The sequence below is a fragment of the Lepidochelys kempii genome, chromosome 23, assembly GCF_965140285.1.
Source record: "Lepidochelys kempii isolate rLepKem1 chromosome 23, rLepKem1.hap1, whole genome shotgun sequence".
NCBI lineage: Eukaryota > Metazoa > Chordata > Testudines > Cheloniidae > Lepidochelys > Lepidochelys kempii.
The window spans coordinates 17381607-17409569 of record NC_136402.1 but is presented as its reverse complement, the minus strand read 5'-3'; the positions used below and the strand labels follow the sequence as shown (position 1 = coordinate 17409569).

General features: G+C 69.0%; 3 protein-coding genes across 3 annotated transcripts in view; 1 reads left to right on the top strand and 2 right to left on the bottom strand.

Moving 5' to 3' along the window:
* The window catches only part of SYN1 (synapsin I), a 13911-nt gene extending 2754 nt beyond the window's left edge, over window positions 1–11157 (top strand). Inside the window, 10 exon segments of the mRNA XM_078850380.1 lie at window positions 38–252; window positions 6377–6439; window positions 6996–7138; window positions 7521–7595; window positions 8327–8437; window positions 8619–8760; window positions 9645–9708; window positions 9894–10461; window positions 10949–11007; window positions 11010–11157. Coding sequence (XP_078706506.1) covers window positions 38–252; window positions 6377–6439; window positions 6996–7138; window positions 7521–7595; window positions 8327–8437; window positions 8619–8760; window positions 9645–9708; window positions 9894–10461; window positions 10949–11007; window positions 11010–11077 — 1508 coding nt within the window. The 3' untranslated portion in view covers window positions 11078–11157.
* On the bottom strand, window positions 696–3962 carry TIMP1 (TIMP metallopeptidase inhibitor 1). The gene is made up of 6 exons (XM_073322375.2): window positions 3857–3962; window positions 3232–3385; window positions 2275–2359; window positions 1985–2102; window positions 1504–1625; window positions 696–1136 (listed from the first exon to the last, which is right to left on the bottom strand). Exons 2-6 carry the CDS (start codon window positions 3360–3362, stop codon window positions 792–794), a joined length of 801 nt encoding a protein of 266 aa, XP_073178476.1. The 5' UTR covers window positions 3363–3385; window positions 3857–3962; the 3' UTR covers window positions 696–791.
* A 3504-nt stretch (window positions 11158–14661) lies between the features above and the next one.
* On the bottom strand, window positions 14662–26422 carry ARAF (A-Raf proto-oncogene, serine/threonine kinase). Its single transcript, XM_073322372.1, has 16 exons — window positions 26382–26422; window positions 24928–25130; window positions 23942–24045; window positions 23266–23368; window positions 22456–22610; window positions 22088–22180; window positions 21385–21532; window positions 20735–20762; window positions 20287–20426; window positions 19411–19613; window positions 18197–18373; window positions 17876–17922; window positions 17477–17595; window positions 16992–17123; window positions 16027–16161; window positions 14662–15768 (listed from the first exon to the last, which is right to left on the bottom strand). The coding sequence occupies exons 2-16, from the start codon at window positions 25102–25104 to the stop codon at window positions 15646–15648; spliced, it is 1884 nt and encodes a 627-aa protein (XP_073178473.1). The 5' UTR covers window positions 25105–25130; window positions 26382–26422; the 3' UTR covers window positions 14662–15645.
* Between the last annotated feature and the right edge of the window lie 1541 nt (window positions 26423–27963).

Genomic DNA, 27963 nt, shown 5'->3' with positions numbered 1-27963 from the left:
ACGCGCTATCTCAGAGTGCTTGTGGGTCACCGGGCAGGAGATGGGGGGCTGGCGGGTAGCCGGGCGGGAGACGGGGGGCTGGCGGGTAGTCGGGGAGGCTGGGGGGGGGCGGTGGGTCGCCGGGTTCTGCACCCCCCTGACCTGTCCCCCCTCCCCTCTCAGTTTGCCCAGTTGGTGCGGCTGCGCAGGAAGTTGGGGGCCGAGGAATTCCCCCTCATCGAGCAAACCTTCTACCCCAACTACCGGGAGATGGTGAGTGGGGCGGGGCTGCGGGGGCGGGCAGGGGGAGAGCCCGCGGGGGGGCTGGCGGGCAGAGCTTGGGGCTCGGGGGGGGGCACGCATAGGGCACAGGGGTGGTAGGTCTTGGGGCTGCCCTGGACCCCTAGGGGCTGCCTGGGCCATAGGGCCACAACCCCTTAGTGAGCTGGGCAGAAGCCTTCGCCAAGGGGGGGCCCATTGGCTGCAGCCTCGGGGTGGGGGCAGAGGTGAAGGTAGTGACGGGCCTGGCCACCCCCTGGGCTCCCTCGGGGAGGGCCCTCAGGATTCGGGGGGACAGTCAGGGATTGCAGCGCAGGGGGGTAGCCGGGGATTGGAGCATGGGGGGCTCTGGGGTCACCAGAATGTGCCAGGGGGAAGCTGGGCTGGGGGCTTGCACGTCCCCAGCCCCCCGGCCCCTCCAGACAACGGTGCAGATCTGAGTCCCAGCGATTTCTTTATTTACGAATCAAAAACTCAGGAAACCAATTTTAACAGAGTCCAAGCTTGGCGGGGGGATGAGGGTGGCACAGAGATCAGGGAGAGGGGTGACCCCCCCTTTTGCCCCACCCCCCAGTGCAGAGCACTCCGGGAAGACCCCTGGTCCTGCCTCTGCGGGGGGGGGTCACACATCCCAGTCCACGGTGGGGGTCACTGCCCTCGGCTCTGGGCTGCCTTGAGCAGGGCCCTGGCGAGGCTGCTCTTGAGGGTCTCCCAGGCGCAGAAGGGGTCGGCCCCGGGGGGTGCCCCTGGCTGGGGCGGGGCAGGCAGGCCAGACGCTGGGCCTGGGGCCCCTGCCAGCTCCGGTCCAGCAGCCCGTCGGTCCAGAGGCACTGGGCGTCGCCCGACAGCGTGCAGGGCATGGAGTTACACGGCACCACCTGGGGAGGGGGCGGGGTTAGAGAGAGTGAGCCACGCCCACCCACAGGCCCCGCCCACATATCGCAGACCCCGCCCCCTGACGCCCCACCCCCCTCCCTCCAGCCACAGCACCTGCAGCATGGGGTAATGGCACCAGGTAGAGATGCAGGGGCGGGGCTAGAGAGAGCCACACCCAGCCCTGCTCGATCCCACCCCCTGCCCACAGAGGGGCCTCCAGGACACGCCCATCCCCCATAGACCCCGTCTTCCAAGCCCCACATCTGCCCCCCCCATTGGGCCTGGTGTTCCATGGCATCACCTGCGAGGGCTGGAGGGGGGGGGATTAGGGACCCTCCCACCCCCCATCTCCCTGCCCCCAGAACTCACCTGGCAGGCGCAGCCCCCTCCGTAGGCCTGGCTGATCCCGCGGCGCTGGCTGGGGGGGACGCGGCTCCAGGGGCGCACGAAGGAACAGGTGGAGACCGTCAGGCGCTCACCCTGCCGCACGGCTGGGGGGAGAGGGCAGAGGGAGTGGGTCACACAGCGCCCCATAGCACCCCTGAGCCCCATAGTGCCCCACCCTCCAGTGCCCCCCAGCCCACCCAGACACTCAGAGCCTCCTCAGAGCCCCCCAGCCCTGCACAGCCCTCCCAGAGTCCCCACTCTCCTGCAGACCCACATCCCCCCACAAAGATCCCCCAGACCTCCCTCCCCATAGCCCCACAGACCCCTCCAACGACTCCTAGAGCCTCTCCCCCGGCCCCCTATAGCACTGCACAGCCCCTCAGCCCCCGCCCCAGCACCTCTGGGCAGGGACTGCTGTGTCTGGGCAGGGGGGCTGCCCCAGGCCGGTGTCGGGGTGCCTTACCCATGATGAGGTACTCCTCCCCCTTCAGGAGGCCGGGGGGCTGGTACCCACAGACGCTCTCCAGGGCCGGGGTTTCTACGAAGTGAACGTCTGTCGGCGGCTCGAACCCTTTGTAGATCTGTGGGGAGACGCGGTCAGAGCAGCTGGGGGCGCTGTGGGGCGCAGGGCAGGGGGGCTGGCTGGGGGTGGGGGGGGAGCTCCTGGCTACCCCAGTCTTGGCCTGGACCAGCAGGGGGCGCTGTGGGGAGCAGGAGGTGCTGTGGGGCTGGCGGGGGTGGGGGGGCACGTACCTTGGTGGTTTTGATCTCGTGGCGAACCCACGGCACGGATTCCCCACGGCTGTTGTTGTGGCTCAGCGGAGTGACCCCCACGAACCTGCCCGAATCACTGCGTGGCAAAGAGACAGGGGTCAGGGCACCCCCAGAGGCCCTAGGACGCCCCCCAGCCTCCCGCCCACGACATCTAGAACCACTTGACCCTGATGTGACACAGACTATGGGGTGGGGGGGCGTGATCCTGGTTGCCCGGACTCCTGGGTCCTCCCCAGGCCTTGGGGATGTCAGGGGAAGGGTCTCCCCCTCCTTCCTGGACTCCTGGATCCTCCCACACCTTGGGGTGTCAGGGGAAGGGTCTCCCCCTCCTTCCCGGACTCCTGGGTTCTTCCATGCCTTGGAGAGAGGAGGATTCCCCCCCCGCCCCGCCCTCATACACACTCTGAGCCGTGACCCCAGAATCAGCTCGGGGCCCCTCCAGCGGGTAATAGCTATACCGACGCTGGGGCACAGGGGTGGGGGGAGCGCTGCCTGGTTGGCTGGAGGGGGGGGACATCACAACTGGGGGGGTTGTTTCTAGCTCTGGGGGAGGGGCATGAGCATTTGATGGGTGTTCAGGGGAGCTGCAAAAATTGGGGGAGGACTGTGCTAGGGGGTGGAGCATTTGGGGGTCACTCACCCACATGGGCCTGGCAGAATGGCATCTGGAGGTGCTGGGGGTCAGGGTGGGGGGCTCAGAGGAGGGAACTGGGGGGCTCAGAGGGGTGCTGGGGGACAGGGGGTGAGGTCAGGGGTCACTCACTGATGGCCTGGCAGAATGCCGTCTGGGGGTGCTTGGGGTGGGGGCTCAGCTGGGGGTACTGGGAGGCAGGGGGCTCAGAGGGGTGCTGGGGGACAGGGGGTGGGGTCAGGGGGTACTGGGGATGGGGGGGCTCAGAGGGGTGCTGGGGGACAGGGGGTGAGGTCAGGGGTCACTCACCAACGTCGGCCTCGCAGAACGCCGTCTGGGGGTGCTGGGGGGCGCAGCTGCAGGCGGCCGTGGGGTCCCCCAGCGCCAGGACCAGGATCGCTCCCGCCAGCAGCCGGCTCGAGGCGACAGGGCTCATGGTGACGCTGGGATCGAGGGGGTCTGGGGGGGGGCGGAGTCGGTTAGACCCATGAGAGATGGAGACACCCCCAGCCCCCCAGAATCACCCCAGCCTGGCCTCTCCCAACAGGGGGCGCTATGGGGGGCTCCCCACTACTCCAACCCCAGCCTCTTCCAGCAGTTTCTGCTCTGGCCTGGCCTGGAGACAGGGGGGGCCCAGGGCCGGGCTGGCAGGGGGCTGCGGGTCGGGAGTGAGGGCGCCGGCAGGGCTGGGGGGGAGTGCTTCTCTGCCAGAGAAAAAGGAGAAGTTAGAAGAGAAGTGGGGAAAGGACTTGGGGGGGCCGGGGGCCCAGCGGAGGGGCGGGGGGGCCCAGCAGAAGGGCGGGGGGGCCGGCGGGAAGGAGCGGGGAGCAGCAGAAGGAGCGGGGGGGCCCAGCGGAAAGGACCGGGGGGGGACAGCAGAAGGGCCGGGGGGGAACCGGAGGGGGCTCTGGGGGGGGCCCTCTCTCCTACCTGGACCGTGGGGCTGTCGGCTCCGCGGTGCCTGGCTCAGCCCCGCCGGCCCCTATATAGTCCCCACGTCCCCCCCGGCCCCCCCTTTTCCTGTGCCGGCCGCGCTGGGCGGAGGGGAGGGGGGTGATGTCAGCGAGGGGGGGGTTCTCTGACGTCTCTTGCCCGGTGGGGGCGCTCCAGCTCCCCCCTCCCCCCAGCGTCCCCCCCCATGGGGGGGGTCTGATTAGTCAGCAGCCGCGGCTGGTTCTTGAGAACCCAGCCGCGAGTGGGGAGGAGCGGGGTGGGGGTGGGGGAATGGGGCAGGCTCTATGGGGAACCGGGGGCTGGCTGGGGGTAAGCAGGGGGCTCAGCAGGGGCAGGGAGGGGCTGGGGGGTCGGCAGGGTGCTCAGCAGGGGGACGGGGGGGTCTGGGCTGCAGGAGGTGGTTGGGGGTCGGGTGGGGGCGGGCAGGGGGCTCTCAGCCCCCTCCCATGGGGTGACACCCCCGCAGCTCCTCTGCCCCCTCCCTGCCCCAGGTGCTGAGCTCACAGGTCTTGTACCATCTGCGTCACCGGGACCCCGCTGCGGGTGGGGCAGGGCAGCTGGGGGCTGACTCACCCTGGGGACTCAGTGACCTCCTGCCACAGAGAGCTCAGAGCAGGGGGGCTGGGAGCCAGGACTCCTGGGTTCTTTCCTCCGGCCTGGGCTCGAAGGTGCGGGAGGTTCTGCGCGGCCCGTTCTGGTTAAACCTGCCCCTTTGGCTGGGTCTCCGTGACTTGCCCTGAGCCGGGGCAGGAGTGAGGGGGCACCCCTGCCCTGTGTGTGCCAGGATGGGGTCAGCCCCACACAGACAGCCAGTGTCCTGCTCCCCACAACGCCCAGCTGGAGCAGCCGGCCGGGGCTGTGTGTGGGAGACTCCATATGGTTGTGGGGGGCTGGTTCTGAGGGCGATTTGCAATCCCAGGGGCCTGGCTGGGGGGGAATCGGGGCAGGGTGTGTGGGGGATCGGGGGCCTGGCTGGGGGGAATTGGGGGGCAGGCTGTATGGGGAATTGGGGGCAGGCTTCGGGCCTGGCTGGAGGGGTCAGGGGGCCTTAGTGGGGACAAGCAGGGGCGGGCTGTGGGTCGTGCTTGCAGAGAAAGTCTGGGTTTCCCAATGCCGGTGGCAGGAAGTGAGGCAGGCGTGGGGCGGGGGGGAGGGGGTGACTCATCCTGGGCCATTGGGGAAGTGGGGCCGTGACCCCAGGATTCCCTCCCAGCCTCACTCCTTGCACAACCTGGACCGTGCTTATACACACATCGGAGCCGGGAAGGGGGTGAAGGATGGGCCCCAAGTCTCAGACCTGCCCCCCAGCCCTAAACCAGATACTCCCCTCAACCCAGAGGTGCTGCGGCTGGGGGAGGCCGTCCCCATGTGGCGTTATATGTGGCTGTTCCCCAGCTGCCCCGCCCGAGAGCTGGCTGCATCTCAGCGCTGGGCGAGCCATCCCCATGCGGCGTTATATGCGGCCTGCCCCGCCCCAGAGCTGGCTGCATCTCAGCGCCGGGTGGGCTGGCTCCGGCTGACACAGCTCCTTGTTATTTCCTTTAATAACAATTTACTGAAGTTCATGAGAAATTATTTTCTATCTCTGACCTATGACCCCTGCTGGGCGAAATCGGCCCAGTGATGCCTGAGTGCAAAGTGTCTGGTTTCTGTGTGTCCATGGAGTGGGGCCTACTGGGATGGAGCGGGCGCTGGGAGCCAGGACTCCTGGTTCTCTCCCCCGCCAGAGGGGGGTGGGGTCTGGTGGTTAGAGCAGGGGGGGGCTGGGAGCCAGGACTCCTGGGTTCTCTCCCCGGCACTGGGAGGGGCGTGGGGTCTGGTGGTCAGAGCAGTGGGGGGCTGGGAGCCAGGACTCCTGGGTTCTCTCCCCGGCACTGGGAGGGGAGTGGGGTCTGGTGGTTAGAGCAGTGGGGGGCTGGGAGCCAGGGCTCCTGGGTTCTCTCCCCGGCACTGGGAGGGGCGTGGGGTCTGGTGGTCAGAGCAGTGGGGGGCTGGGAGCCAGGACTCCTGGGTTCTCTCCCCGGCACTGGGAGGGGCGTGGGGTCTGGTGGTCAGAGCAGTGTGTGTGGCCGGGGGGCGGGGGGGCCGGATCCCAGCTCAAAGGGATTGCCAGGGAACTGGGGGCTTGGGGCCGAGGTGTGATGGCCTCGCTGACCTGGGTGGGTGTCTACCGGGGGGGTGGGGGGTCCGTGTCTGGTGCGGCGATGGGTGGGGGATTTACATTTATAGCCCGTTATTCCAGGAAGGAGGGGGCGGTGCCAGGCCACGGGCAGACGGGCAGGGAGCCAGGCCTGGATTGGAAACAGACGGCCGGGGCTGAGGGGCAGCCAAAACCGCGCCTGGGTGTCTGGACTCACGGGCTGGGGGGGGCTGCGGGTTGGGAGTGAGGGGCACCGGCAGGGCTGGGGGGGGCCGAGCCCAGGGCGCTGTGGGTTGGGAGTGAGGGGCACCCCCTGATTCCCCTCCTCCCCTCTCTCTCTCTCTCTCTCTCCCCAGCTGACGACCCCCAGGTACCCCGTGGTGGTGAAGATGGGCCACGCCCACTCTGGGATGGGCAAGGTAAGCGCCCCGCCCCCTTTGCCCTCTCTGCCCTGTGCTCCGCCCACTTTGAGTGGGGTATCCCCAGCGGTGGCCCTGCATTGGCCCCCTAAGTAACTAGAGGAGGGAGGAGATGGGGGTGGGGAAATACTGAACAGAACGTGTGTGTGGGGGCAGACGAGGGAGGTTCCCGCCTCTCTCCCCATTGGTCAGTCTGAGCTGCCAAAGCAGGAAGTTCCTCCCCAGGGGGCGGGGTTTGGCTCTCTAGGGGCGTGTCCTGCCTGACCTGGCAAAACAGGAAGTCCCTCCTCAGAGGGGACGTGGGGGAGGGGGGCCAGAGATGTTTGTCTTGGGGGTGATGCTTTGATTGGGGGGCGGAGGCATCGCCGCTGCCTGCTCTCAGCTGGAGGGCCCCTGGGGGGCAAACGCGCCCCACGGCTCGGGGCAGCCCGGGGGGGAGCCCCCCCCGGCGCCCCCTAGGTGTGAGATGCAGGTTCTGCACCTCCCCCGCGGGGTGACCCTGCCCGGCCCTGGGGGGGAAGGGGGCTGGCGCTGAAGGGTCCCGCCCGCCCCCCAGGTGAGGGTGGAGAACCAGTACGACTTCCAGGACATCGCCAGCGTGGTGGCCCTGGCCCGGACGTACGCCACGGCCGAGCCCTTCGTCGACGCCAAGTACGACCTGCGGGTGCAGAAAATCGGCACCAGCTACAAGGCTTATATGTGAGTGTCCCCCCCGGCCTGCCCCCCGGCGCCCCCTCGGGGGCCCCCACCCTGCCCTGCCCCACCGTGTCCCTGTCCCATCCCGCAGCACCCCCTTGGGGCGCCCGCCCCCCGGCGCTGCCATCCCGCTGCCCCGTCCCCCAGTGCCCCCGTCCCGCTGCCCTGCCCCCCGGTGCCCCTGTCCTGCCCCTCAGCATCCCCTTAGGGGTCACCGCCCCATGGCACCCCATCCCACCTGTCCCACCCTGCAGCACCCCCTCAGGGGCCCCCACCCTGCCCTGCCCACCGTGTCCCTGTCCCACCCCGCAGCACCCCCTTAGGGGCCCCCGTCATACCCCACAGCACCCCCGATGTCCCCTCTAACTCCCCCGTCTCGGCCCAGGAGAACCTCGGTCTCGGGGAATTGGAAAACGAACACGGGCTCGGCCATGCTGGAGCAAATCGCCATGTCTGACAGGTGCGGGGCTGGAGGGGCGACCCCCTGGGGGCGGGGCTCCATGGGGCTGGGGAAGGGGTGGGGCTAAAGGAGGCTGCTGGGGGGGCAGAGACCCCTTGGGGGGCGGGGCTCCATGGGGCTGGAGAAGGGGCAGGGCTAAAGGAGGCTGCGGCGGCGGGGGGCAGAGACTAAGGGAAGGGTCACTGGGGTCGGGCCCTGAAGGGGGCTAGTGGGGGCTGGGCTGGGGTAGCCCCGGTGGGCGGGGCTAAAGGTGAAGACCCCAGTGGATGGCAGGGACGGGAGGGGGTCTGGTCACCCGCTGGGGGGGGGCAGGGGCAGGGTTTGGGGGTCCCACGAGGAGGGCTGGGCAGGGAAGGGAAGGGGAGACCTTTGGGGTCGGTGTGGGGGATGGGGGGCAGTAGGGGTCCTGGTGGGGTCTCCATGAAGGCGGGGAGGCTGGGGGTCTGTCTGGGGGGGCATTGTCTCTGTGTGTGGGGGGAAGTCTCTCCATGAGGGATGGGGGATAATAGGGGGCTCTCCAGAGGCTGGGGGCAGGGGGGGCCTCTCTGTGGGGGTCACTGGGGGGTCCCTGGAGGCTGGGGGCAGGGGGTCTCTCTGTGGTGGTCTTTGGGGTGCCCCCAAGGGCTTGGGGGAAGGGGGTCTCTCTGTGGGGGTTATGGGGGGGTCCTCAGGATTTGGGGTGAGGTCTCTGTCAGGGGGTGTTGCTCATCCCCCCTTCCCACCCCCCCCAGGTACCGGCTGTGGGTCGACACCTGCTCGGAGATTTTCGGGGGGCTGGACATCTGCGCGGTGGAAGCCCTGCACGGCAAGGACGGGCGTGACCACATCATTGAGGTGACCTCGCTGTGGGGGGCTGGGGGGCAGCCTGGGGGAGGGAGCCCACAAGTGGCTGTGTCAGAGTGTGTCTCCTGGATGCCTGGGTCCGCATCGAGGGGATGGCTGATGAGCCGCCCCCCACCACTGCCCGGACGCCTGGGTCCCACTGCTGCTAACACCCCCCCCCGCAACATTTCCCCCTCCCAGGTCGTCGGCTCCCTCCATGCCCCTGATCGGGGACCAGCAGGACGAAGACAAAGAGCAGATTGTGCAGCTGGTCCTGGGGCGCATGGCGCAGGCCCTGCCCCGAACCCCCACCCCCTCCCCGGTGCGGGGGGGCCTGGCCCAGGTACCCCCATCCTGAACCCCCCTCCCCAGGTGCCCCCTGCCCCGAAACCCCCACCCCCTCCCCGGTGCGGGGGGCCCCGGCCCAGGTACCCCCCATCCTGAACCCCCCTCCCCTGTGCGGGGGGGCCCGGCCCAGGTACCCCCCATCCTGAACCCCCCTCCCCAGGTGCCCCCTGTCCCGAACCCCCACCCCCTCCCCTGTGCGGGGGGGCCTGGCCCAGGTACCCCCCATCCTGAACCCCCCCTCCCCAGGTGCCCCCCTGCCCCGAACCCCCCCCCGGTGCGGGGGGGCCCGGCCCAGGTACCCCCCTGCCCTGAACCCCCCCCTCCCCAGGTGCCCCCTGCCCTGAACCCCTCCCCCCTCCTGGTACAGGGGGGCCTGGCCCAGGTACCCTCTTGCCCTGAACCCCTCCCCCCTCCTCAGGGGGGTCCGGCCCACATACCCTCCTGCCCTGAACCCCCACCCCTCCCTGGTGCGGGGGGACTCGGCCCAGGTACCCTCATGCCCCAAACCCCACCCCCTCCCCAGGTGCTCCCTGCCCCCAAACCCCACCCCCACTGTGCCCTCCACCAGCCGTGGCGCCACATCCCGGGGGGGGGGCACACGAGTCTCTGCATCAAATGCCCTGTCCCACCACCTGGGTCATCGTGCAATGCCCAGGGGAAACTGAGGCACAACACAGTATTCACACCAAAAATTAAGAAAATTCCCCCACCCCACTCCCCTTCCTAGCGTGTGTGTGGGGGGCTAGGTCCAGGTACCCCCCACTCCCCCATAACTTCGTGACCCCACTTCCTGAGCAGTTCAGGCTCCCCACCCAACGTCCCCTCCTCACCCCCCCGGGCACGACCCCTCCCCAACTGACGCCCCCCTTTCTCTTACAGGCGCAGGGAGCCCCGGCTGTGCAGAGACAAGGACCCACGGCGCAGCAACGGCCCCCCCCGCAGGGTGGGTCTTGAACAGCAACCCCCACTGCTCAGCCCCTCCCACTGAGCCCCCTTTCTGTCCCCTGAAGCATGGCACCCCCCACTGACCCCCCGGCCCCCACAGCACAGCCCCCCCACCAACCCCCTGGAGCATGGCGCCCCCCCATGTCCCCCCACTAATGGTCTTTCTCTCTCTCTCTCTTGCAGGGGGACCACAGCCACCAGCCCCACACCCCCAGCGCCCCCCATCTCAGCAGCGCCCCCCCCCACAAGGGGCAGCAGCCTCTCGGCCTGGCCCCCCAGCCTGGCGGCCCCCCCCTGCAGCAGCGCCTGCCCAGCCCCACCGCCCCCCAGCAGCGCCCCATGGGTCCCCCCCCCAGCAGCGCCAGCCGGGCCCCGGCATCCCACAAGGCTCCCGAGCCCCCCAGCCCGGCGGGGGAGTCCCCCCAGCCCCCCAGCCCCAGCGGGGACCCAGCCCCGGGGCTGGGGGTCAGTCCCCCCAGTCGCAGCCAAAGTCCGGGGGGGCCTCTCCCCAGCCTCAGCAGCCTCCCCAGCAGCGCCCCCCAGGGCCCAGCAGCGAGCACCACCCCGGCAGAGCAGCCAGGGGGCGCCCCTCCGGCCAGCGGGTCCCCCCCAGCCCCGCCCGGCCGCCCCCCACCACCCAGCAGCCGCGGCCCAGCGCCCAGGGGGGCAGCCGGCCCCCTCCAGCACACGGAAAACCCCAAGTGGCTCAGAAACCCACCCCGGAGCTGCCGGTGCCCCAGCCCCAGATGAAGTAAGGACCCCCCCCCCGCCCCAGGACTCCTGGGTTCTGCCCTGGCTCTGGGAGGGGAGTGGGGTGGGGTCTAGTGGTTGGGGGGGTTGGGAGCCAGGACGCCTGGGTTTCTCTCCCCAGCTCTGGGAGGGGGAGTGGGGTCTAGTGGTTGGGGGGTTGGGAGCCAGGACGCCTGGGTTCTCTCCCCAGCTCTGGGAGGGGAGTGGGGGTCTAGTGGGGATGTGTGGGGGGCTGGGAGCCCGAACACCTGTGTTCTCGCTTGGCTCTGGGAGGGGACTGGGGGCTAGTTGGGGGGGGGTGGATGGGGGGGGTCTCCGTTCTCCTGCTTGTCTCCCCCTCACCGCTTATGGCCTGCGGGTGGGGGGGGGTCAGTGCCTGTCCCGGGGGGGGCCCCCACTCACCCCCTGCTGTGCTACTGCCTGGCATGGATTAATCGTGTCTTTCTCTCCCCCCTTCCCCTCCCCCCCCACGGCCCCCTCCCCCGCAGCAAGTCCCAGTCTCTGACCGGCTCCTTCCCCCTTGCAGAGCCGGCGCGGGCCACGCTAGCCCGGAGGAGGCCGGGGCCGAGTCCATCCGCACGCTGCGCCAGAGCTTCGCCAGCCTCTTCTCCGAGTGACCCCCGAGACCCCCCCCGGGCCCCCCAGAGCTTCGCCAGCCTCTTCTCCGAGTGACCCCCGAGACCCCCCCCGGCCCCCCCGAGACCTCCTCAGAGACCCCCCCAGAGCTTCGCCAGCCTCTTCTCCGAGTGACCCCCGAGACCCCCCCCGGCCCCCCCGAGACCCCCCGAGCTTCGCCAGCCTCTTCTCCGAGTGACCCCCGAGACCCCCCCCGGGCCCCCCCCGAGACCCCCTCAGAGACCCCCCCCGAGCTTCGCCAGCCTCTTCTCCGAGTGACCCCCAATACCCCCCCCGGCCCCCCCCCCCGAGCTTCGCCAGCCTCTTCTCCGAGTGACCCCCGAGACCCCCCCGGCCCCCCCCAGAGCTTCGCCAGCCTCTTCTCCGAGTGACCCCCGAGACCTCCTCAGAGACCCCCCCAGAGCTTCGCCAGCCTCTTCTCCGAGTGACCCCCGAGACCCCCCTGGCCCCCCCAAGCTTCGCCAGCCTCTTCTCCGAGTGACCCCCGAGACCCCCCCAGAGCTTCGCCAGCCTCTTCTCCGAGTGACCCCGAGACCCTCCCCGAGACCCCCCCGAGCTTCGCCAGCCTCTTCTCCGAGTGACCCCTGAGACCCCCCCAGAGCTTCGCCAGCCTCTTCTCCGAGTGACCCCCGAGACCCCCCCGGGGCCCCCCCGAGACCTCCTCAGAGACCTCCCCCGAGCTTCGCCAGCCTCTTCTCCGAGTGACCCCCGAGACCCCCTCCGGCCCCCCCGAGACCCTCCCCGAGACCTCCTCAGAGGCCCCCCCGAGCTTCGCCAGCCTCTTCTCCGAGTGACCCCTGAGACCCCCCCGGGGGGCCCCCCCGAGACCTCCTCAGAGACCTCCCCCGAGCTTCGCCAGCCCTTCTCCGAGTGACCCCCGAGACCCTCCCCGAGACCCCCCCAGAGCTTCGCCAGCCTCTTCTCCGAGTGACCCCCGAGACCCCCTCCGGCCCCCCGAGACCCTCCCGAGACCTCCTCAGAGGCCCCCCCGAGCTTCGCCAGCCTCTTCTCTGAGTGACCCCCGAGACCCCCCCAGAGCTTCGCCAGCCTCTTCTCTGAGTGACCCCCGAGACCCCCCCCGGCCCCCCCGAGACCCCCCCAGAGCTTCGCCAGCCTCTTCTCCGAGTGACCCCGAGATCCCCCAGAGCTTCGCCAGCCTCTTCTCCGAGTGACCCCCCCCGAGACCTCCTCAGGACCCCCCCCGAGCTTCGCCAGCCTCTTCGAGTGACCCCCGAGACCCCCTCCGGCCCCCCCAAGACCTCCTTAGAGACCCCCCAGAGCTTCGCCAGCCTCTTCTCCGAGTGACCCCCGAGACCCCCCCGAGACCCCCTCAGAGACCCCCCCGAGCTTCGCCAGCCTCTTCTCCGAGTGACCCCCGAGACCTCCTCAGAGACCCCCCAGAGCTTCGCCAGCCTCTTCTCCGAGTGACCCCCGAGACCCCCCCTAGACCTCCTCAGAGACCCCCCCAGAGCTTCGCCAGCCTCTTCTCCGAGTGACTCCCGAGACCCCCCCCCGGCCCCCCCGAGACTCTCCCCGACCCCCCGCGAGACCTCCTCAGAGACCCCCTCAGAGCTTCGCCAGCCTCTTCTCCAAGTGACCCCCGAGACCCCCCCCCGAGACCCTCCCTGGCCTCCCCGAGACCTCCTCAGAGACCCCCCGAGCTTCGCCAGCCTCTTCTCCGGGTGACCCCCAAGACCCCTCCCCGGCCTCCCCGAAACCTCCTCAGAGACCCCCCAGAGCTTTGCCAGCCTCTTCTCCGAGTGACCCCCGAGACCCCCCTGAGACTCTCCCCGGCCCCCCCGAGACCTCCTCAGAGACCCCCCCAGAGCTTCACCAGCCTCTTCTCCGAGTGACCCCCGGCCCCCCCGAGACCTCCTCAGAGACCCCCCCAGAGCTTCGCCAGCCTCTTCTCCGAGTGACCCCCGGCCCCTCCAAGACCTCCTCAGAGACCCCCCAGAGCTTTGCCAGCCCCTTCTCTGAGTGACCCCCCCGAGGTTCACCAGCCTCTTCTCCGAGTGACCCCCCCAGAGACCCCCCTCGGAGCTTCACCAGCCTCTTCTCTGAGTGACCCCCCCCGCTGCCCCTGGTTCTCCCCTACTTCCCCCGGTGCCCCCAGAGACCCTCCCCTGCTGCCCCAGCCTCTAGAGACTCCCCCACTGTCCCCGGTCCCCCCTGCTGCTTTTCAGAGACCTCCCTTCTTCTGCCAGAGACCCCCCCTGTTGTCCCAGGCCCCCCAGAACCCTCCTCCAACCCTGGTTCCCCACACTTCCCCTGGCCCCCCCAGAGACCCCTCTGCTGCCTCTGGGTCGCTCCCGCTGCTTCTGCTCTCCTGCCCCTGGGAGCCCCCGAAATCCCGCCACAGCCCACCAAGTGATGCCACAGCCCCTCCCTGACACCCCCAATGGCCCCATTGATCCTCCTGGGGACCCCAATGACTCCCCCTCACTGCAACATCCATCCCTGCAACGGGGACCCCGAGGAGCCGAAGACCCAGCACCTGCTGCTGCCTGAAGCCGGAACTGCTGCATTCAGCCCCCCCGGACACCGGGGTCCCCACAATGCGCCCTGTGCTGGTAGGGGGGACGGGGGACAGGACATGGACGTTTGTGTTTGTGCTACCGATGGGTTGGTGTGGCTGTGTGTGAAATTAACAGCCCCCACCCCCAAATACACCCTAGCCGCCCCATAACACCCTACATCCCTGCCCCCAGCAACACCCCCATGGTGCCTCCCACAAGCCTCCCACCCCTGAATCCACCCCTAATTCCCCCACATCCCTGCCCCCCCATGCTGACTCATGGGAGCCCACAACCCCCGCAAATGCACCCTAGCTCCCCCACATCCCTGTCCCCCAGAAACACCCCCCAGGCTGCCTCCCAAGACCCCCCACCCCACAATACCCACACATCCCTGCCCCCAGCAACACCCCCCAGGCTGCCTCCTGCGAGGCCCCTACCCCCAAATCCACCCTAGCCCCCGTTCTACCCCCACATCCCTGCCCCCCAGCAACACCCCCCCAGGCTGCCTCCCACAAGCCCCCACCCCCAAATCCACCCTAGCCCCCCGTTCTACCCCCACATCCCTGCCCCCCCAGCAACACCCCATCCCCCTCCTCTGAGACCCCCCATGTAGTACCCCACCAGCCCATCCCCCTTTCCCCAGTGGCCCCCACAATGCCCTCCTGCCCCCCATCAGCTCCCCCCTGTACATATCTCAGAGTCTTGCCCCCTCTATATTTTTGAGCGCTCCCCCCAGCGCAGTGTCGTGATGCCCCCCCAGCACGTGATGTTTGCGTGTCGTTTCCGTGTCGTGCCATGACGCTTCGACCCCCTGCCCCAAATCGGGCCTGGGGGGAGGGCGTGCAGGAGGGAGCCCAGGATCGGGCCCCTCCCCCCGGCCGGCCCAGCCGCTGCCCCCCCGCCCCAGTTCCCACTGTGAAGGGGATGGGGTGGGGGCAGGGCAGTCGAGCACTAATTGCTCCCCTCCCCCCCGTTAGTGATACTTGTGACACTGTCGTGGGTCCCCATCGTCTGTGATGTCAAAGAAACGCGGCGCGAGGCCGGGAAACCAGAGACCGATATATTAAAATCGAGATTTAACAGCCCGTGGGTCGCCGTTAATGCAGCCACCTCTAGGGCGGGGCAGCCGGGAACGGCCCCATAGAACGCCGGCCAGGGTTGCCATTAATGCACCCACCTCTGGGGTGGGGCAGCAGGGATCGGCCCCATAGAACGCCGGCTAGGGTTGCTGCTAATGCAGCCACATCTGGGGTGGGGCAGCCAGGAACGGCCCCATAGAACGCCGGCCAGGGTTGCCATTAATGCACCCACCTCTGGGGTGGGGCAGCAGGGATCGGCCCCATAGAACGCCGGCTAGGGTTGCCGCTAATGCAGCCACCTCTGGGGCGGGGCAGCCAGGAAGGCCCCATAGAACGCTGGCTGGGGTTGCTGTTAATGCACCCACCTCTGGGGTGGGGCAGCCGGGATCGGCCCCATAGAACGCCGGCTAGGGTTGCTGCTAATGCAGCCACATCTGGGGTGGGGCAGCCAGGAACGGCCCCATAGAACGCCGGCCAGGGTTGCCATTAATGCACCCACCTCTGGGGTGGGGCAGCAGGGATCGGCCCCATAGAACACCGGCTAGGGTTGCTGCTAATGCAGCCACCTCTGGGGCGGGGCAGCCAGGAACGGCCCCATAGAACGCCGGCTGGGGTTGCTGTTAATGCACCCACCTCTGGGGCGGGGCAGCCGGGAACGGCCCCATAGAACACCGGCCGGGGATGCCGGGATGCAGCCACCTCTGGGGCGGGGCAGCAGGGAAGAGCGAACTGCCCGGGGGGGATGACAGGGTGGGGGGTCACACATTGATCTCCATACAAGCTCCCCAGCCCCTTGGTGTGCTTGCCCCCCTCTCCCATAGTTGCTCCCGGATGCCTGGGTCCCGTAGCCCCCCCCCAGGCTGGGGGAGGCTCAGAGCAGCGGGCAGCTCCTGGCACCGGGGGTGGGGGGTCATCCGCCCACCCTGGCACGGGGCAGTCCGTCTGTCCGGGCTAGGCGAGGGGGGGCAGGGGCGACGGGGGGTCGGGGTGGGAGGTGCGGTGCAGGGAGGGTTCGGACATGCTTCGCTCCAGCTTGGGGAGGAGCCGTTGCAGCTGCTCCACCGTGGCCAGGATCTGGGGGGAAAAAGGGGGTGAGATGGGTCCCTCCAAGCCCCGCCCCCAGGGACCACCCCCGGAGCTTGGGGGGAGAACCCAAGAGTCCTGGCTTCCTGTTCCCCTCTCTGACCACTTGCCCCCACTCCCCTCCCAGGACTGGAGAGAGAACCCAGGAGTCCCGGCTCCCTGCCCCCTTCTCCACTCTGACCACTAGCCCCCACTCCTCTGCCAGGGCCAGAGAGAGAACCCAGGCGTCCGGGCCCCGCCCCCACTCACCTGGGGGAAGAGAGGTCTCTCCTCTCGGTTGAATTTCAGGCAGTTCGTCATGAGTCTCTTCAGGGCCTTGGGGCAGGTGCTCGGCACCCGGCTCATGTCAGGGGACAGGTACCCCCGGCCCACCATGAACAGGATCTGGCGGGCGAGGGATTGGGTCAGAGCCAGGACACCCCGAAACCCCCATTTAGAACCCGAGGAGCTGCGGGTCGGGAGTGAGGGGCACCAGCAGAGCTGTGGAGAGCCCAGGACTGGGCTGGCAGGGGCTGCGGTTTGGCAGCGAGGAGTGCCGGGGGGTTGCGGGTTGTCAATGAGGGGTGCCGGGGGGCTGCGGGTCGGACGCGAGGAGTGCCGGGGGGTGCAGGTGGCAGCAAGGAGCGCCGGGAGGTGGGGGTCAGTAGTGACGGGCGCCAGGGGGCTGCAGTCAGCAGTGGGGGGCACTGGGAGGTGCGGGTCAGCAGGGAGGGGCCGGGGGGCTGCGGGGGGCACAGGGAGCTGTGGGGGGGGCGGGCAGTACTGGGGGGACGGGGGAGCTGCGGGGGGGGGCGGATGGTACTGGGGGGCCCAGGGGGACTGTGGGGGGGCCCAGGCAGTACCTGGTCGCGACTGCGGACGTGCCCATAGGGGAGGCTGCGGGTGCAGGGAGGGGCCGGGGAGCTGCGGGGGGGCCGGGTGGTACTGGGGGGGGCCAAGGGGGGCTGTGGGGGAGCCCGGGCGGTACCTGGTCGCGACTGCGGACGTGCCCATTGGGGAGGCTGCGGGTGCAGGGAGGGGCTGGGGGGCTGCGGGGGGGGGGCGGGTGGTACTGGGGGGCCCAGGGGGGCTGTGGGGGGGCCCGGGCGGTACCTGGTCGCGGCTCCGGATGTGCCCGTAGGGGAGGCTGCGGGTGCAGGGAGGGGCTGGGGGGTTGCAGGGCGGCCGGGTGGTACTGGGGGGCCCGGGGGGCTGTGGGGGGGCCCAGGCAGTACCTGGTCGCGGCTGCGGACGTGCCCGTAGGGGAGGCTCCCCGTGCTCAGCTCGTACAGAACCACCCCGTAGGCGTAGACGTCGGACTGGAAGCTGTAGGGGCGGCTGTCCTGCATGCGGATCACCTCGGGGGCCTGCGGGGAGACACCGTTAGGGGGCTGTGGGGTGGGGGGCCTGCAGGGGGTGAGGTGGGGGGGGACTGGGCAGGGAGGGGTGGGATGACAGCGGGACTCTATGGGGGTCAGCAGGGCACCGTGGGGCACCATGGGGCTCAGCAGGGTGCTGTGAGGGTCAACAGGGCGCTGTGGGGCTCAGCAGGGCACTGTGGGGTGCTGTGGGGCTCAGCAGGGCGCTATGGAGCGCTGTGGGGCTCAGCAGGGCACTGTGGGGTGCTGTGGGGCTCAGCAGGGCGCTATGGGGTGCCGTGGGGCTCAGCAGGGCGCCGTGGGGGTCAGCAGGGCGCTATGGGGCAGTGTGGGGGTCTCACCATCCAGAGCACGGAGCCCCGGGGCTGCTCGACCCGGCGGGCCCCACTCCAGTGCGTCTTCACCGTGGCCAGGCCGAAGTCGCCGATTTTCACCGTCAGCCCCTCGTGCAGGAAGATGTCTGGGGTGGGGGGTTAGGGGGCAACCGGCACCGACGAGCCCCCCCACGACGCCCCCACCTCAGGGACAACCCCGCAAGTCCCCTCCCGCACCGCGCCCCACAGCACAGAACCCCCTCCCCGCCGCCACCATCTTGGGTACGTCCCCCCGTTCCTGCCACCATCTTGGATACGGCCCCCCATTATCCCGGCCCTGCTGCCATCTTGGATACGCCCCCCCGCCCCCCCATTCCCCTGGCCCTGCCGCCATTGGAGCCCGGCATGGGGGGGCCGGTAGGATACTGTTGGATTTCAGGTCCCGGTGGATGATGTTCTTGGCATGAAGATAACTGGAGGTGGGGAGAGAAACCGGGGGGAGCCCCCTATGAGCAGCCCCCCCCACTGTGCCAGCCCCCCCATATTCCCATAACGCCAGGCCCCCACCCCTCTCCCATTGGCAACCCCCCACCGAGCCAGCCCCCCATATTCCCATAACGCCAGCCCCCCCACCCCTCTCCCATTGGCAACCCCCCACCGTGCCAGCCCCCCATATTCCCATAACACCAGTCCCCCCCCCACTCCTGCTCAGCGCCCCCCCCGGTCAGCCCTGCCCCCCGGACTCACTCCATGCCCTGGGCCGTCTGGCGCGCCACCTCGGTGCGGGCGGGGGCGTCGAGCCGGGTCTCGCACACATGCAGGTGCCGGTAGAGGCTGCTGCCCTCGCACCACTGGGTGATGATGGCGAAACTCGGCCGTGTCATGAACCCCATGAACAGGAGCACGTTGACGTGACGCGTCCGCCTGCGGGGCCGGGGGGGGGGTCACTGGGGGGGCAGGCGCCGGGGCCCGTCCTCCCTGGCCACTGGTACCCTGGACGCCTGGGTCCCTCCCGCCACCATCCCCGGACTCCCGCTTCCCCACAGACTGGTATCCCCGGACGGCAGGGTCCCTCCCGCCACCCCCGGACACCTGGGTTCCTCCCCCAACACCGTCCCCGGATGCCTGCTTCCCCGCAGACTGGTACCCCCGGACGCCTGGGTCCCTCCCACCACCCCTGGACGCCTGCTTCCCTGCAGACTCGTACCCCGGACGCCTGGTACCCTCCCCCGCCACCATCCCCGGACTCCCGCTTCCCCGCAGACTGGTATCCCCGGACGGCAGGGTCCCTCCCGCCACCCCCGGACGCCTGGGTTCCTCCCCCAACACCGTCCCCAGATGCCTGCTTCCCCGCAGACTGGTATCCCTGGACGCCAGGGTCCCTCCTGCCACTCCCGGAAGCCTCGGTCCCTCCCCTGACACCGTCTCTGGACACCTGGTTTCCCCCAGACTGGTATCCTGGACGCCTGAGTCTCTCCCACCCCAAACCGCCACCCTCAGATGCCTGGATTCCCCCTGACCACCACCTCTGGATGCCTGGGTCCCTCCCGCTGCAAACCGCCAAGGCCGGACACCTGGGTGCCCCACAACTGCCACCCCCGGATGCCTGGGTCCCCCGCAAACTGCTAAATCACTGGAAGCTGGGGTCCCTCCTCTTGCTCCATGAACCCCTGGATGCCTGGGTCCCTCCTTCCGGCCTGCCAACCCTGACACAGGGGCCACCTCCCCAGTCTGGTTCCCCCCCAGACTGGTACCCCCCAGACGCCTGGTTCCCTCCCGCCACCCCTGGATGCCTGGGTCCCTCCCCCAACACTGTGCCTTTGCACACTGGGGTCCCTCCTGCCCATCCCAGATGCCAGGTTCCTTCCAGCCCCACCTGGACACCAGGTTCTCCCTGGATACCGGGGTCCCTCCTGCTCCCCCGAGAGGCCAACGTCCCTCCCGGACGCCGGGGTTCCTACCTGAGTACCTGCATCTCGTTCTTGAAGGCCTGCACCTGCTGGGCCGTGGGCTGCGTCACCTTGAGGATTTTGACGGCGACATGGCCGTGCCATTGGCCCTGGTAGACGGTGCCGAAGGACCCGGCTCCCACCCGGCGCAGTAGGATCACCTCGTGCGGGGGCACCTCCCACTGGTAGCCCGAGTCCCGGTAGCCCAGGGCCTTCTGCAATGGGTGGGGGGGGGGGAAGAGGGCAGTGGGGGGCTCATCTTGTTCCCTCCCCGAGCCTGCCCCAGCCGAATGCCGCCACCAGCCTCGGACCCGGCTTCACTTTCCCCAGGTGCAGATCCCGGGAGAATGACTGATCCCCGGCTTCTTCGGAGCCCCGCTTCATGGGAAGGCCCCTGGGGTGCCCCCCCCTGCTCAGCTGTCACTTCTCCCACCGGCCCCGCGGTCTCACCCCCTCCCCAGTGGGGCAGTTTCCTAAATCGCGCACCCCCTGCCGCGGCCCCGTCCGGGGGGTGCCCCGGCTACTGTCCGTGGCTTGCGGCCGCGTGCTCCACCCCTCCCCCCAGCACGGTCGGCCTTTCTCACCGCCCCGCCCCCCATCGGCGTTGTGGAGGAGTCAGGGGGCAGGGGATGGGGGGATGGAGTTGGGGGGAGTCCAGGTCAGGAGCCCTGAGGATGGGGGTCAGAGGTAGCAAGCCGGGATTGGGTGGGGGCAGGAGCCGAGGGCCCGATGTAGGAGAGGGCATGGGGGGTGTACAAGGTTGGGCGAGTAGGGCAGGATTGGGTGGTTGGTGGGCAGGGCATGAGGAGGAGGGGGTGCAGGGCACTGTGGGGGGCAGACACACTGTGGGGGGGCAGACATCCCCCCCAGCCACCCCCCTCAACTCACCACCTTCTTCTTGTCCTCGGCCGACGATGCCGACCCCTTCCGCTCCTTGGGGGGCTGCGGGGGAGACTTGGAAGGGGCCCCGCGGCGCCCGGGGGGGTCCTGGGCGGGGCTGGGACCTGGGGGAGACACTTCCCCCCCATCTAGAGGTGGGCAGAGAGAGTGGAGTGAGCTGGGGACCCCAGAGCAGCCCCCTGACCCACGGCCTCCACTGAGCCCCCCGCCTGCCCCGTGCAGCACTACGCCCCCCCCCACCAACCCTCCCGCCTGCCCCCCGCAGCATGGCCCTCCCCCGAATCCCCTGCCCCCCCCCCGCAGCACAATGCCCCCCATTGAACACCCCCACTGCCTGGTGCCCTCCAGAACCCCCGACCCACAGCCCGGCTTCCCCTGCTGAGCCCCCCCCCGAGCCTCCCACAGCCCGGCAACCCCAAACGTCTGGGCTTCTCACCGTCTGTGATGAAGCTCATGGCTGCGATCTGAAAAAGGGGGGAAGAGCTCAGAGACCCCGAGAGGAAACGAACCCGCGGGGCCCCGTCTCCACGCCCCCTGCTGGTGGGGCCGAGCTTGCGCGCGACCCACGATTCCTGGCCCCTTCCCCTGTCCCCCCCGCTGCCCACACTCGCTGGCCCCCCTCGTCCGGGCCCCCCAGGCTGGACGTGGGTTGGACAGGCTCCCCCCGCTGGGCCTAGGGAATCCCTGCTCGTTAACAGCAATTGACAGGTCCCAGGCCCCATTTCCTGCCCCCCTGAGCCAGTCACTCCCGCCCTGGGGTCAGATGGGAGCCGGAGCCCCCTGGAGGGGCCAGGCCCCTGCCCCGTTCCCTGCCCCCCCGGAGCCAGCCAGTCCCTGTTGTGGGGCCGGAAGGGAGCCGGTGCCCCCTGGAGGGCAAAGGTCTCAGGCCCCATTCCCTGCCCCCCGGAGGCAGCCAGTCCCTGCCGTGGGGCCAGAGGGGAGCCGGAGCCCCCTGGAGGGGCCAGGCCCCTGCCCCGTTCCCTGCCCCCTGGAGCCAGCCAGTCCCTGCCGTGGGGCCGGAGGGGAGCCGGAGCCCCCTGGAGGGGCCAGGCCCCTGCCCCGTTCCCCGCCCTGCCGGGCTCTCACCTGCTGGGCAGCGGTGTCCCCGGGGTCGGCCGTGCTCACCATGTGCACATTGGGGGTGGAGGTGGAGCGGTGGCGCTGGAGGGGCTGCCCCCCACCGGGGGGGTCCGGGAAGCTGAAGGCGTCGGGGCCAAGACACTGCTGGTGGGAGCTGGGCACGGGGGGGGGGCAAAGGCGGATGAGAGCCGGGTCAGCACCTCCCTTCTTCTTGGCGCCAACGGGACCGACCTCCTGGAGTCCCTTGCTCCAGGACGGGGTTCCTAGCCCCTTCCTCCTCCTCGGGGGGGTGTTTCTCTGACCCCTCCCCAACCGATCTCCCTCCTCCCCGAACCGGGGGGGGCCGCAGGGCCCCGGCCGCGGTCGCTCCGGGGTCAAACCCAGAGCTTCGACTCCAGATTCCTCTGTTTACACACCCTGGGATCCCGTTACGTCTTTGCAGTGGCCCCCCCAAAGCTCTTTGAGAGTCGCTGCCCCCAGCCCGTCAGGATGCCCCCCCCCTTCTCTCCCGGGCATCCAGGTTTCCACAGAACCGTATCACACCAGATTGCTTCCTGGCGCCGTTTACACAGCCCAGCCCCCGGCCGCTCTGGATCAGTGACCCGGCCTCTGTCTTTCTTCCCCCCACAATCTTTGTCCCCTCCAGAAACTTGCTGGGGGTGATTTTGTCCCATGCCCCATGTGGGGTGGGACTGGGGGGCTCCCATACCTGGTGGGTTGCGGCGTTAGGGGGGCCAGGCCGGGCCGGGCCGAGGGGGAATCCTGCCCCGGCACGTCGGGGTACGGGCCATGACTGTAAATCCTGCGGTGGGGGGAGAGAGAGAGAGCATGTGGGGTGCGGATGCCCCTCACTCCCAACCTGCAGCCCCCTGTTCACCCAGCCCTGGGCTCCCCCCCAGCCCTGCCGGTGCCCCTCACTCCCGACCCTGGCCACCCTCATCTCACACCCAGCTGTGCTGATGTCTCCCACCATCCCCTTCCCACTGGCACCCCGGACGCCTGCGTCCCCGCGACCCATGGCAGGCCAGGGAGGGTCCCCCAGTCCTTTGGGCTGGGGGGGCTGCGGGGGACACTCACGGGCAGTGGGCCACACCCAGGTCCACGCAGATGGTGGGCACGCGGCTGCTGCACTGCTGATGGAATTTGTAGCCGCACGTCTGGCAGCGGAAGCCGTGGAACAGGAACTTAAGGCAGAAGTCGCAGAAGGCCAGGCTGAAAAACGTCTTACGGACCTGGGGGGACAGACGGGGTGGGGGTGAGGCGGGAACAGACAAACACCGCCCAGGGAACAGCCACCCTGGGGTGGTGTTGTTGGGTCTCTCAGGGCGCCAGGCCTGGGCAGGGGCGAGTCTGTTGTCGGCTTTCTGAGAGTGCGGTTTGTTATTGTAGGGTCTCTCGGTGGGCCGGTGTGTTATTGTTGGGTCTCTCGGGGGCCGGTGTGTTATTGTTGGGTCTCTCAGGGGGCCGGTGTGTTATTGTTGGGTCTCTCGGGGCCGGTGTGTTATTGTTGGGTCTTTCGGGGCCGGTGTGTTATTGTTGGGTCTCTTGGGGGGTCAGTGTGTTGTTGTAGGGTCTCTCAGGGGCCGGTGTGTTATTGTTGGGTCTCTCAGGGGGCCGGTGTGTTATTGTTGGGTCTCTCGGGGGCCGGTGTGTTATTGTTGGGTCTTTCAGGGCCGGTGTGTTATTGTTGGGTCTCTTGGGGGGTCAGTGTGTTGTTGTTGGGTCTCTCAGGGGCCGGTGTGTTATTGTTGGGTCTCTCAGGGGGCTGGTGTGTTGTTGTAGGGTCTCTCCGGGCCGGTGTGTTATTGTTAGGTCTCTCGGGGGCCGGTGTGTTATTGTTGGGTCTCTCGGGGCCGGTGTGTTATTGTAGGGTCTCCTGGGACTCACAAAGTGGTGCATGGTGAGGGGCACTTCGTCCAACACCTCCACGTAGAGAACCTGCCCCTCCAGCGGGGTGATGTCCGTGTCCCACTCGGTCAGCAGCTTCGTCCTGACAGAGAGACAGGTCAGAACCGGAACCAGCCCTGGGCCCCCCCAGCCCTGCCGGTGCCCCTCACTCCCGCCCCGCAGCCCCGCCAGTGCCCCTCACTCCTGCCCCACAGCCCCCAGCCCTGCCGGTCCCCTCACTCCCGCCCCGCAGCCCCCAGCCCTGCCAGTGCCCCTCACTCCCACCCCGCAGCCCCCAGCCCTGCCGGTGCCCCTCACTCCCGCCCCGCAGCCCCCGCCCCAGCCCTGCCAGTGCCCCTCACTCCTGCCCCACAGCCCCCAGCCCTGCCGGTGCCCCTCACTCCCGCCCCGCAGCCCCCGCCCCAGCCCTGCCGGTCCCCTCACTCCCGCCCCGCAGCCCCCAGCCCTGCCGATGCCCCTCACTCCCGCCCCGCAGCCCCCGCCCCAGCCCTGCCAGTGCCCCTCACTCCTGCCCCACAGCCCCCAGCCCTGCCGGTGCCCCTCACTCCCGCCCCGCAGCCCCCGCCCCAGCCCTGCCGGTCCCCTCACTCCCGCCCCGCAGTCCCCGCCCCAGCCCTGCCGGTGCCCCTCACTCCCGCCCCGCAGCCCCGCTCACCCGCCTGGGCACCGATACACCGCGCAGCAGTCCTGGTTCAGCCCTCGCACCTTCAGCGCTTTGTCTAGGGCGTCGTAGACGGTGGCTCCTGGCCGCACGTTGACCTGACGGGGGGGGAGGGGTTACACATGGCTCCTGCCCCCTCAGTGGGGCACTGGTGAGCTCACCCCCCTCCCCCTGCCCAGACGGCAACGGACCCCCCCAAGTAGCCAGGCAGACCTCCGCACTTGTGCAAGGGCACAGCTGGAGTGGGGATTGCCTCTCACCCCTGGGGAGCCGTGCAACAAGACACACGTGTGTGCAATTGCATGGACTCTGCTCACGCTCCCTTGCATGCCCAGGGAGCCGTGAACCAAGACACGTGCGTGTGCAATTGCACACACCTTGTGCATGCCCAGGGAGTTGTGTAACAAGACATGTGTGTGCAGTTGCACACGCCGTGCTCACACTCCCCTTTGCAAGCACAGGCAGCCAGGCAATGAGCCACGCAGGTGTGCAATTGCACAGAACGGCCCCCAGTCCCCTGCCTGTCTCATGCACGCTCAGCTAGCCGTGCAACGGGAAGCATGAACATGCAAATGCATGGATTGTGCTCAAAATCCCTTGCACGCCCAGGGAGCCGTGCAACGAGCCACATGCATGGGCAATGACACTGAGTGTGCTCATATCCCTTGCACACCCAATACATACCTAGGGAGCCGTGCAAGAAGCCACGTGCCTATGCAATGGCTCACGCTCCCCGGCACACCACAGGTGTGCTCCAGCAGCCGTGCACTGAGCCACACGCGTGTGCAGTTGCATGGACGGTGCTCACACTCCCTGCACGCTCAGGGAGCCGTGCAAGAAGCCACGTGCCTATGGAATTGCACGGACCGTGCTCACGCTCCCCGGCACACCACAGGTGTGCTCCGGCAGCCGTGCACTGAGCCACGCGCGTGTGCAGTTGCATGGACAGTGCTCACACTCCCGGCGAAGGGGCCCCTCACCACGGTGCGCTGCTGGTTGGGCAGATAGACCTTGACGGTGCCGCTGCCCGCGGCCGGGCCCGGCTCGGCTGCGGGGCTCTCGTCCGGGGCCGGGCCCCGGGGGGGCTCCACGGGCACCGGGCCCCCCATGTGCAGGCCATTGGAGACGGGGCAGGCGGAGTCCGAGCAGCGCCGCATGGGGGAAGCCACGGGGGGGGCAGGGCCTGGGGAGAAAGGGGGAGAGTAAGACACATGGCGCCCCCCCCACCCCACAGCACAGCGCCCCCCACCACACCCCCACACCACCCCACACCCCGCCCAGCGCCCGTAGCTGCTTGCTATCCCAGCCCTAGGCTCCCCTCACCCCCTGCTCTGCCAGCCCCCCTCAATCCTGACCCTGGGTTGTCTCCCTGGCTTTGGGACGGGGCTGCGGTCTGGGGGTTAGAGCAGGGGGGCTGGGAGCCAGGACTCCTGGGTTCTCCCCGGCCCCGGGAGGGGAGTGAGGGAACAGCAGTGGCTCCAGCTGACAGCACCCCACCTAGTGAGCTGTCAGGTGGGGGGGAGGGGGCTTGGCCGAAAGCCGAGAACTGGTGTCTTTGGGGCCGGCGAAGCCGTGGGGTGAAAACCAGACCCCCTGCGCGGAACAGTGTGAAAGTGTCACCCCACGGCTGGGAACAGCCCACAGCACCTGGGAGCTGCTGGGCAGAGAGCAACAGCCTGGCGCTGGGGTGCAGCCAGCTCTGGGGCAGGGTACCTGGGGAAACAGCCGCATATAACATGGGGGCAGGGGATGGGAGATTCCATTGCACTGGGGGGGGCGCTGCAGCCCCCACTGCCCCCCTGCTATGGGGGGAGGGAGATCCCATTGCACTGGGGGGGGCGCTGCAGCCCCCACTGCCCCCCTGCTATGGGGGGAGGGAGATCCCATTGCACTGGGGGGGGGGCGCTGCAGCCCCCACTGCCCCCCTGCTATGGGGGGAGGGAGATCCCATTGCACTGGGGGGGGCGCTGCAGCCCCCACTGCCCCCCTGCTATGGGGGAAGGGAGATCCCATTGCACTGGGGGGGGCGCTGCAGCCCCCACTGCCCCCCTGCTATGGGGGGAGGGAGATTCCATTGCACTGGGGGGGGCGCTGCAGCCCCCACTGCCCCCCTGCTATGGGGGGAGGGAGATCCCATTGCACTGGGGGGGGGGGCGCTGCAGCCCCCACTGCCCCCCTGCTATGGGGGGAGGGAGATCCCATTGCACTGGGGGGGGGGCGCTGCAGCCCCCACTGCCCCCCTGCTATGGGGGGAGGGAGATCCCATTGCACTGGGGGGGGGCGCTGCAGCCCCCACTGCCCCCCTGCTATGGGGGGAGGGAGATTCCATTGCACTGGGGGGGGGCGCTGCAGCCCCCACTGCCCCCCTGCTATGGGGGGAGGGAGATCCCATTGAACCCGGCGGGGGGGGGTGGGTGGAGTAGGAAGTTCCTACCTGTCACAAGGAACCAGCCACCATCTTGAATGAAAGTACCAAATGGGCGTGGCCGGGGGGACTGACGTCAGATGGGCGTGGCCTGTGTGGGACGGGTTTAACCCTTCCTCTGCTGCAGGACGCCTGGGTTCTCTCCCCGGCTCCGGGAGGGGCCTGGGGTCCAGTGGTTAGAGCAGGGCGGGGGGCGGTCTGGGAGCCCGGACGCCTGGGTTCTCCCCGCTGGCCCTGCGTCCCTCCCCGAGCTGTGACCATCCGCGCGGGGCCAGCAGAGACCGGGGCCCGGACGCCTGGGTTCCCTGGGCCTGGAAGGGGCGGGTCTGAGCTTCCCATCTAGGGCCGGGCGCTGGGGGGCGCCGGGCAGGGAGCTCTGGGGGGCTGGGCGGGGGGCACCGTGGGGCGGGGGGCGCTCTCCCCTGGCAGGCAGGGCTGATGCAGGAGGACGCTGTGGTTTGGATGAACTCCTGGGTCCTTTGCCCCCCGTTTCCCCCCAAACTAGCCTTGCAAGAAACTTTTCTCCGATGTTCAGTTTTTTCCCTCCTGCCACCAAGTGCAATCGAAAGGGTCCAGGCTCTCGCTTGCCCCGTCCCCCGGCTTCCTCTGGGTTCCCCCCAAAGCTGGAGGGGGGTTGGGGGGTTGGAAAGAGGATGGGAACGGACGTGTGGGGTCCCAGGTACGTTGTGGGGTCCCAGATCGGGCCCTGCGGTGTCATCTGGAGAACACACCCGACCTGACATCAGTGTGGGGACGTTTTACAGCGTCTGGGCCACGAACCTAATTTAAAAAAACCCCAAACCCCCGTTTTTATTCCTTCCCCGCCGCCCCCCCCAGCAAATCTAAAAAAAAATTTTAGGGCGGGGGGGTTGTGGCCCCCTCTGGACGATCCTGTCTTGAAAGGTCTCTGGCCGGCTCGGCTTGAGGTTGGGGGCTCCGGGACCAGAGCGCTAAGGTAGACCCCGTCGATCTCAAAGCACGTTCCACGGGAGAGCTCAGGGTTAGTGCCATTGTATGCAGGGGAAACTGAGGCATGGGTCGCTGGCACAGCGAGGCTGAGAACCGGGGTCTGTGGAGTCCAGCGCTCTGTCGGCTCTGTCCAGGGACGGGGGGGCGGGAGAGAGGGGGTGTGATGGGATGGCAGAAATTGAGGGGCCACCATCGCATGGGCGCTGTACAGACCCCTGCCCGACCAAGACTGTGCAGCTCCTGGCATGATGGGGGAGGGGCCCCAATCTTGGTCAGGGAGGGTTCTGCACAGCAGCCAGCATGGCGGAGGAGCCCCCCCCAAACACAGTCGGAGACCTTTCCTGCCCTGAACAGCTCAGAGTCTAAAGACACAGAGGGTGGGGAAACTGAGGCAGAGATCTTAGCGGACAAAGGAGGGGGAAACTGATTCACAGCTTGGTGAGAGGGACTCCCCTAAGATCTTGCAGGGTATCAGTGTGGGGGGAGGGAAAAGAGCCCAGGTGTCCTAAGACCCAGTGATGGGCTCTACCCACTGGGCCATGTTGTCTCCAATTCGGCCCCCTCTCCGCCCCCGCACCTGGTTGAGCCCTCAGCCAGGAATAGCTAGGAATAGCACTCAGCT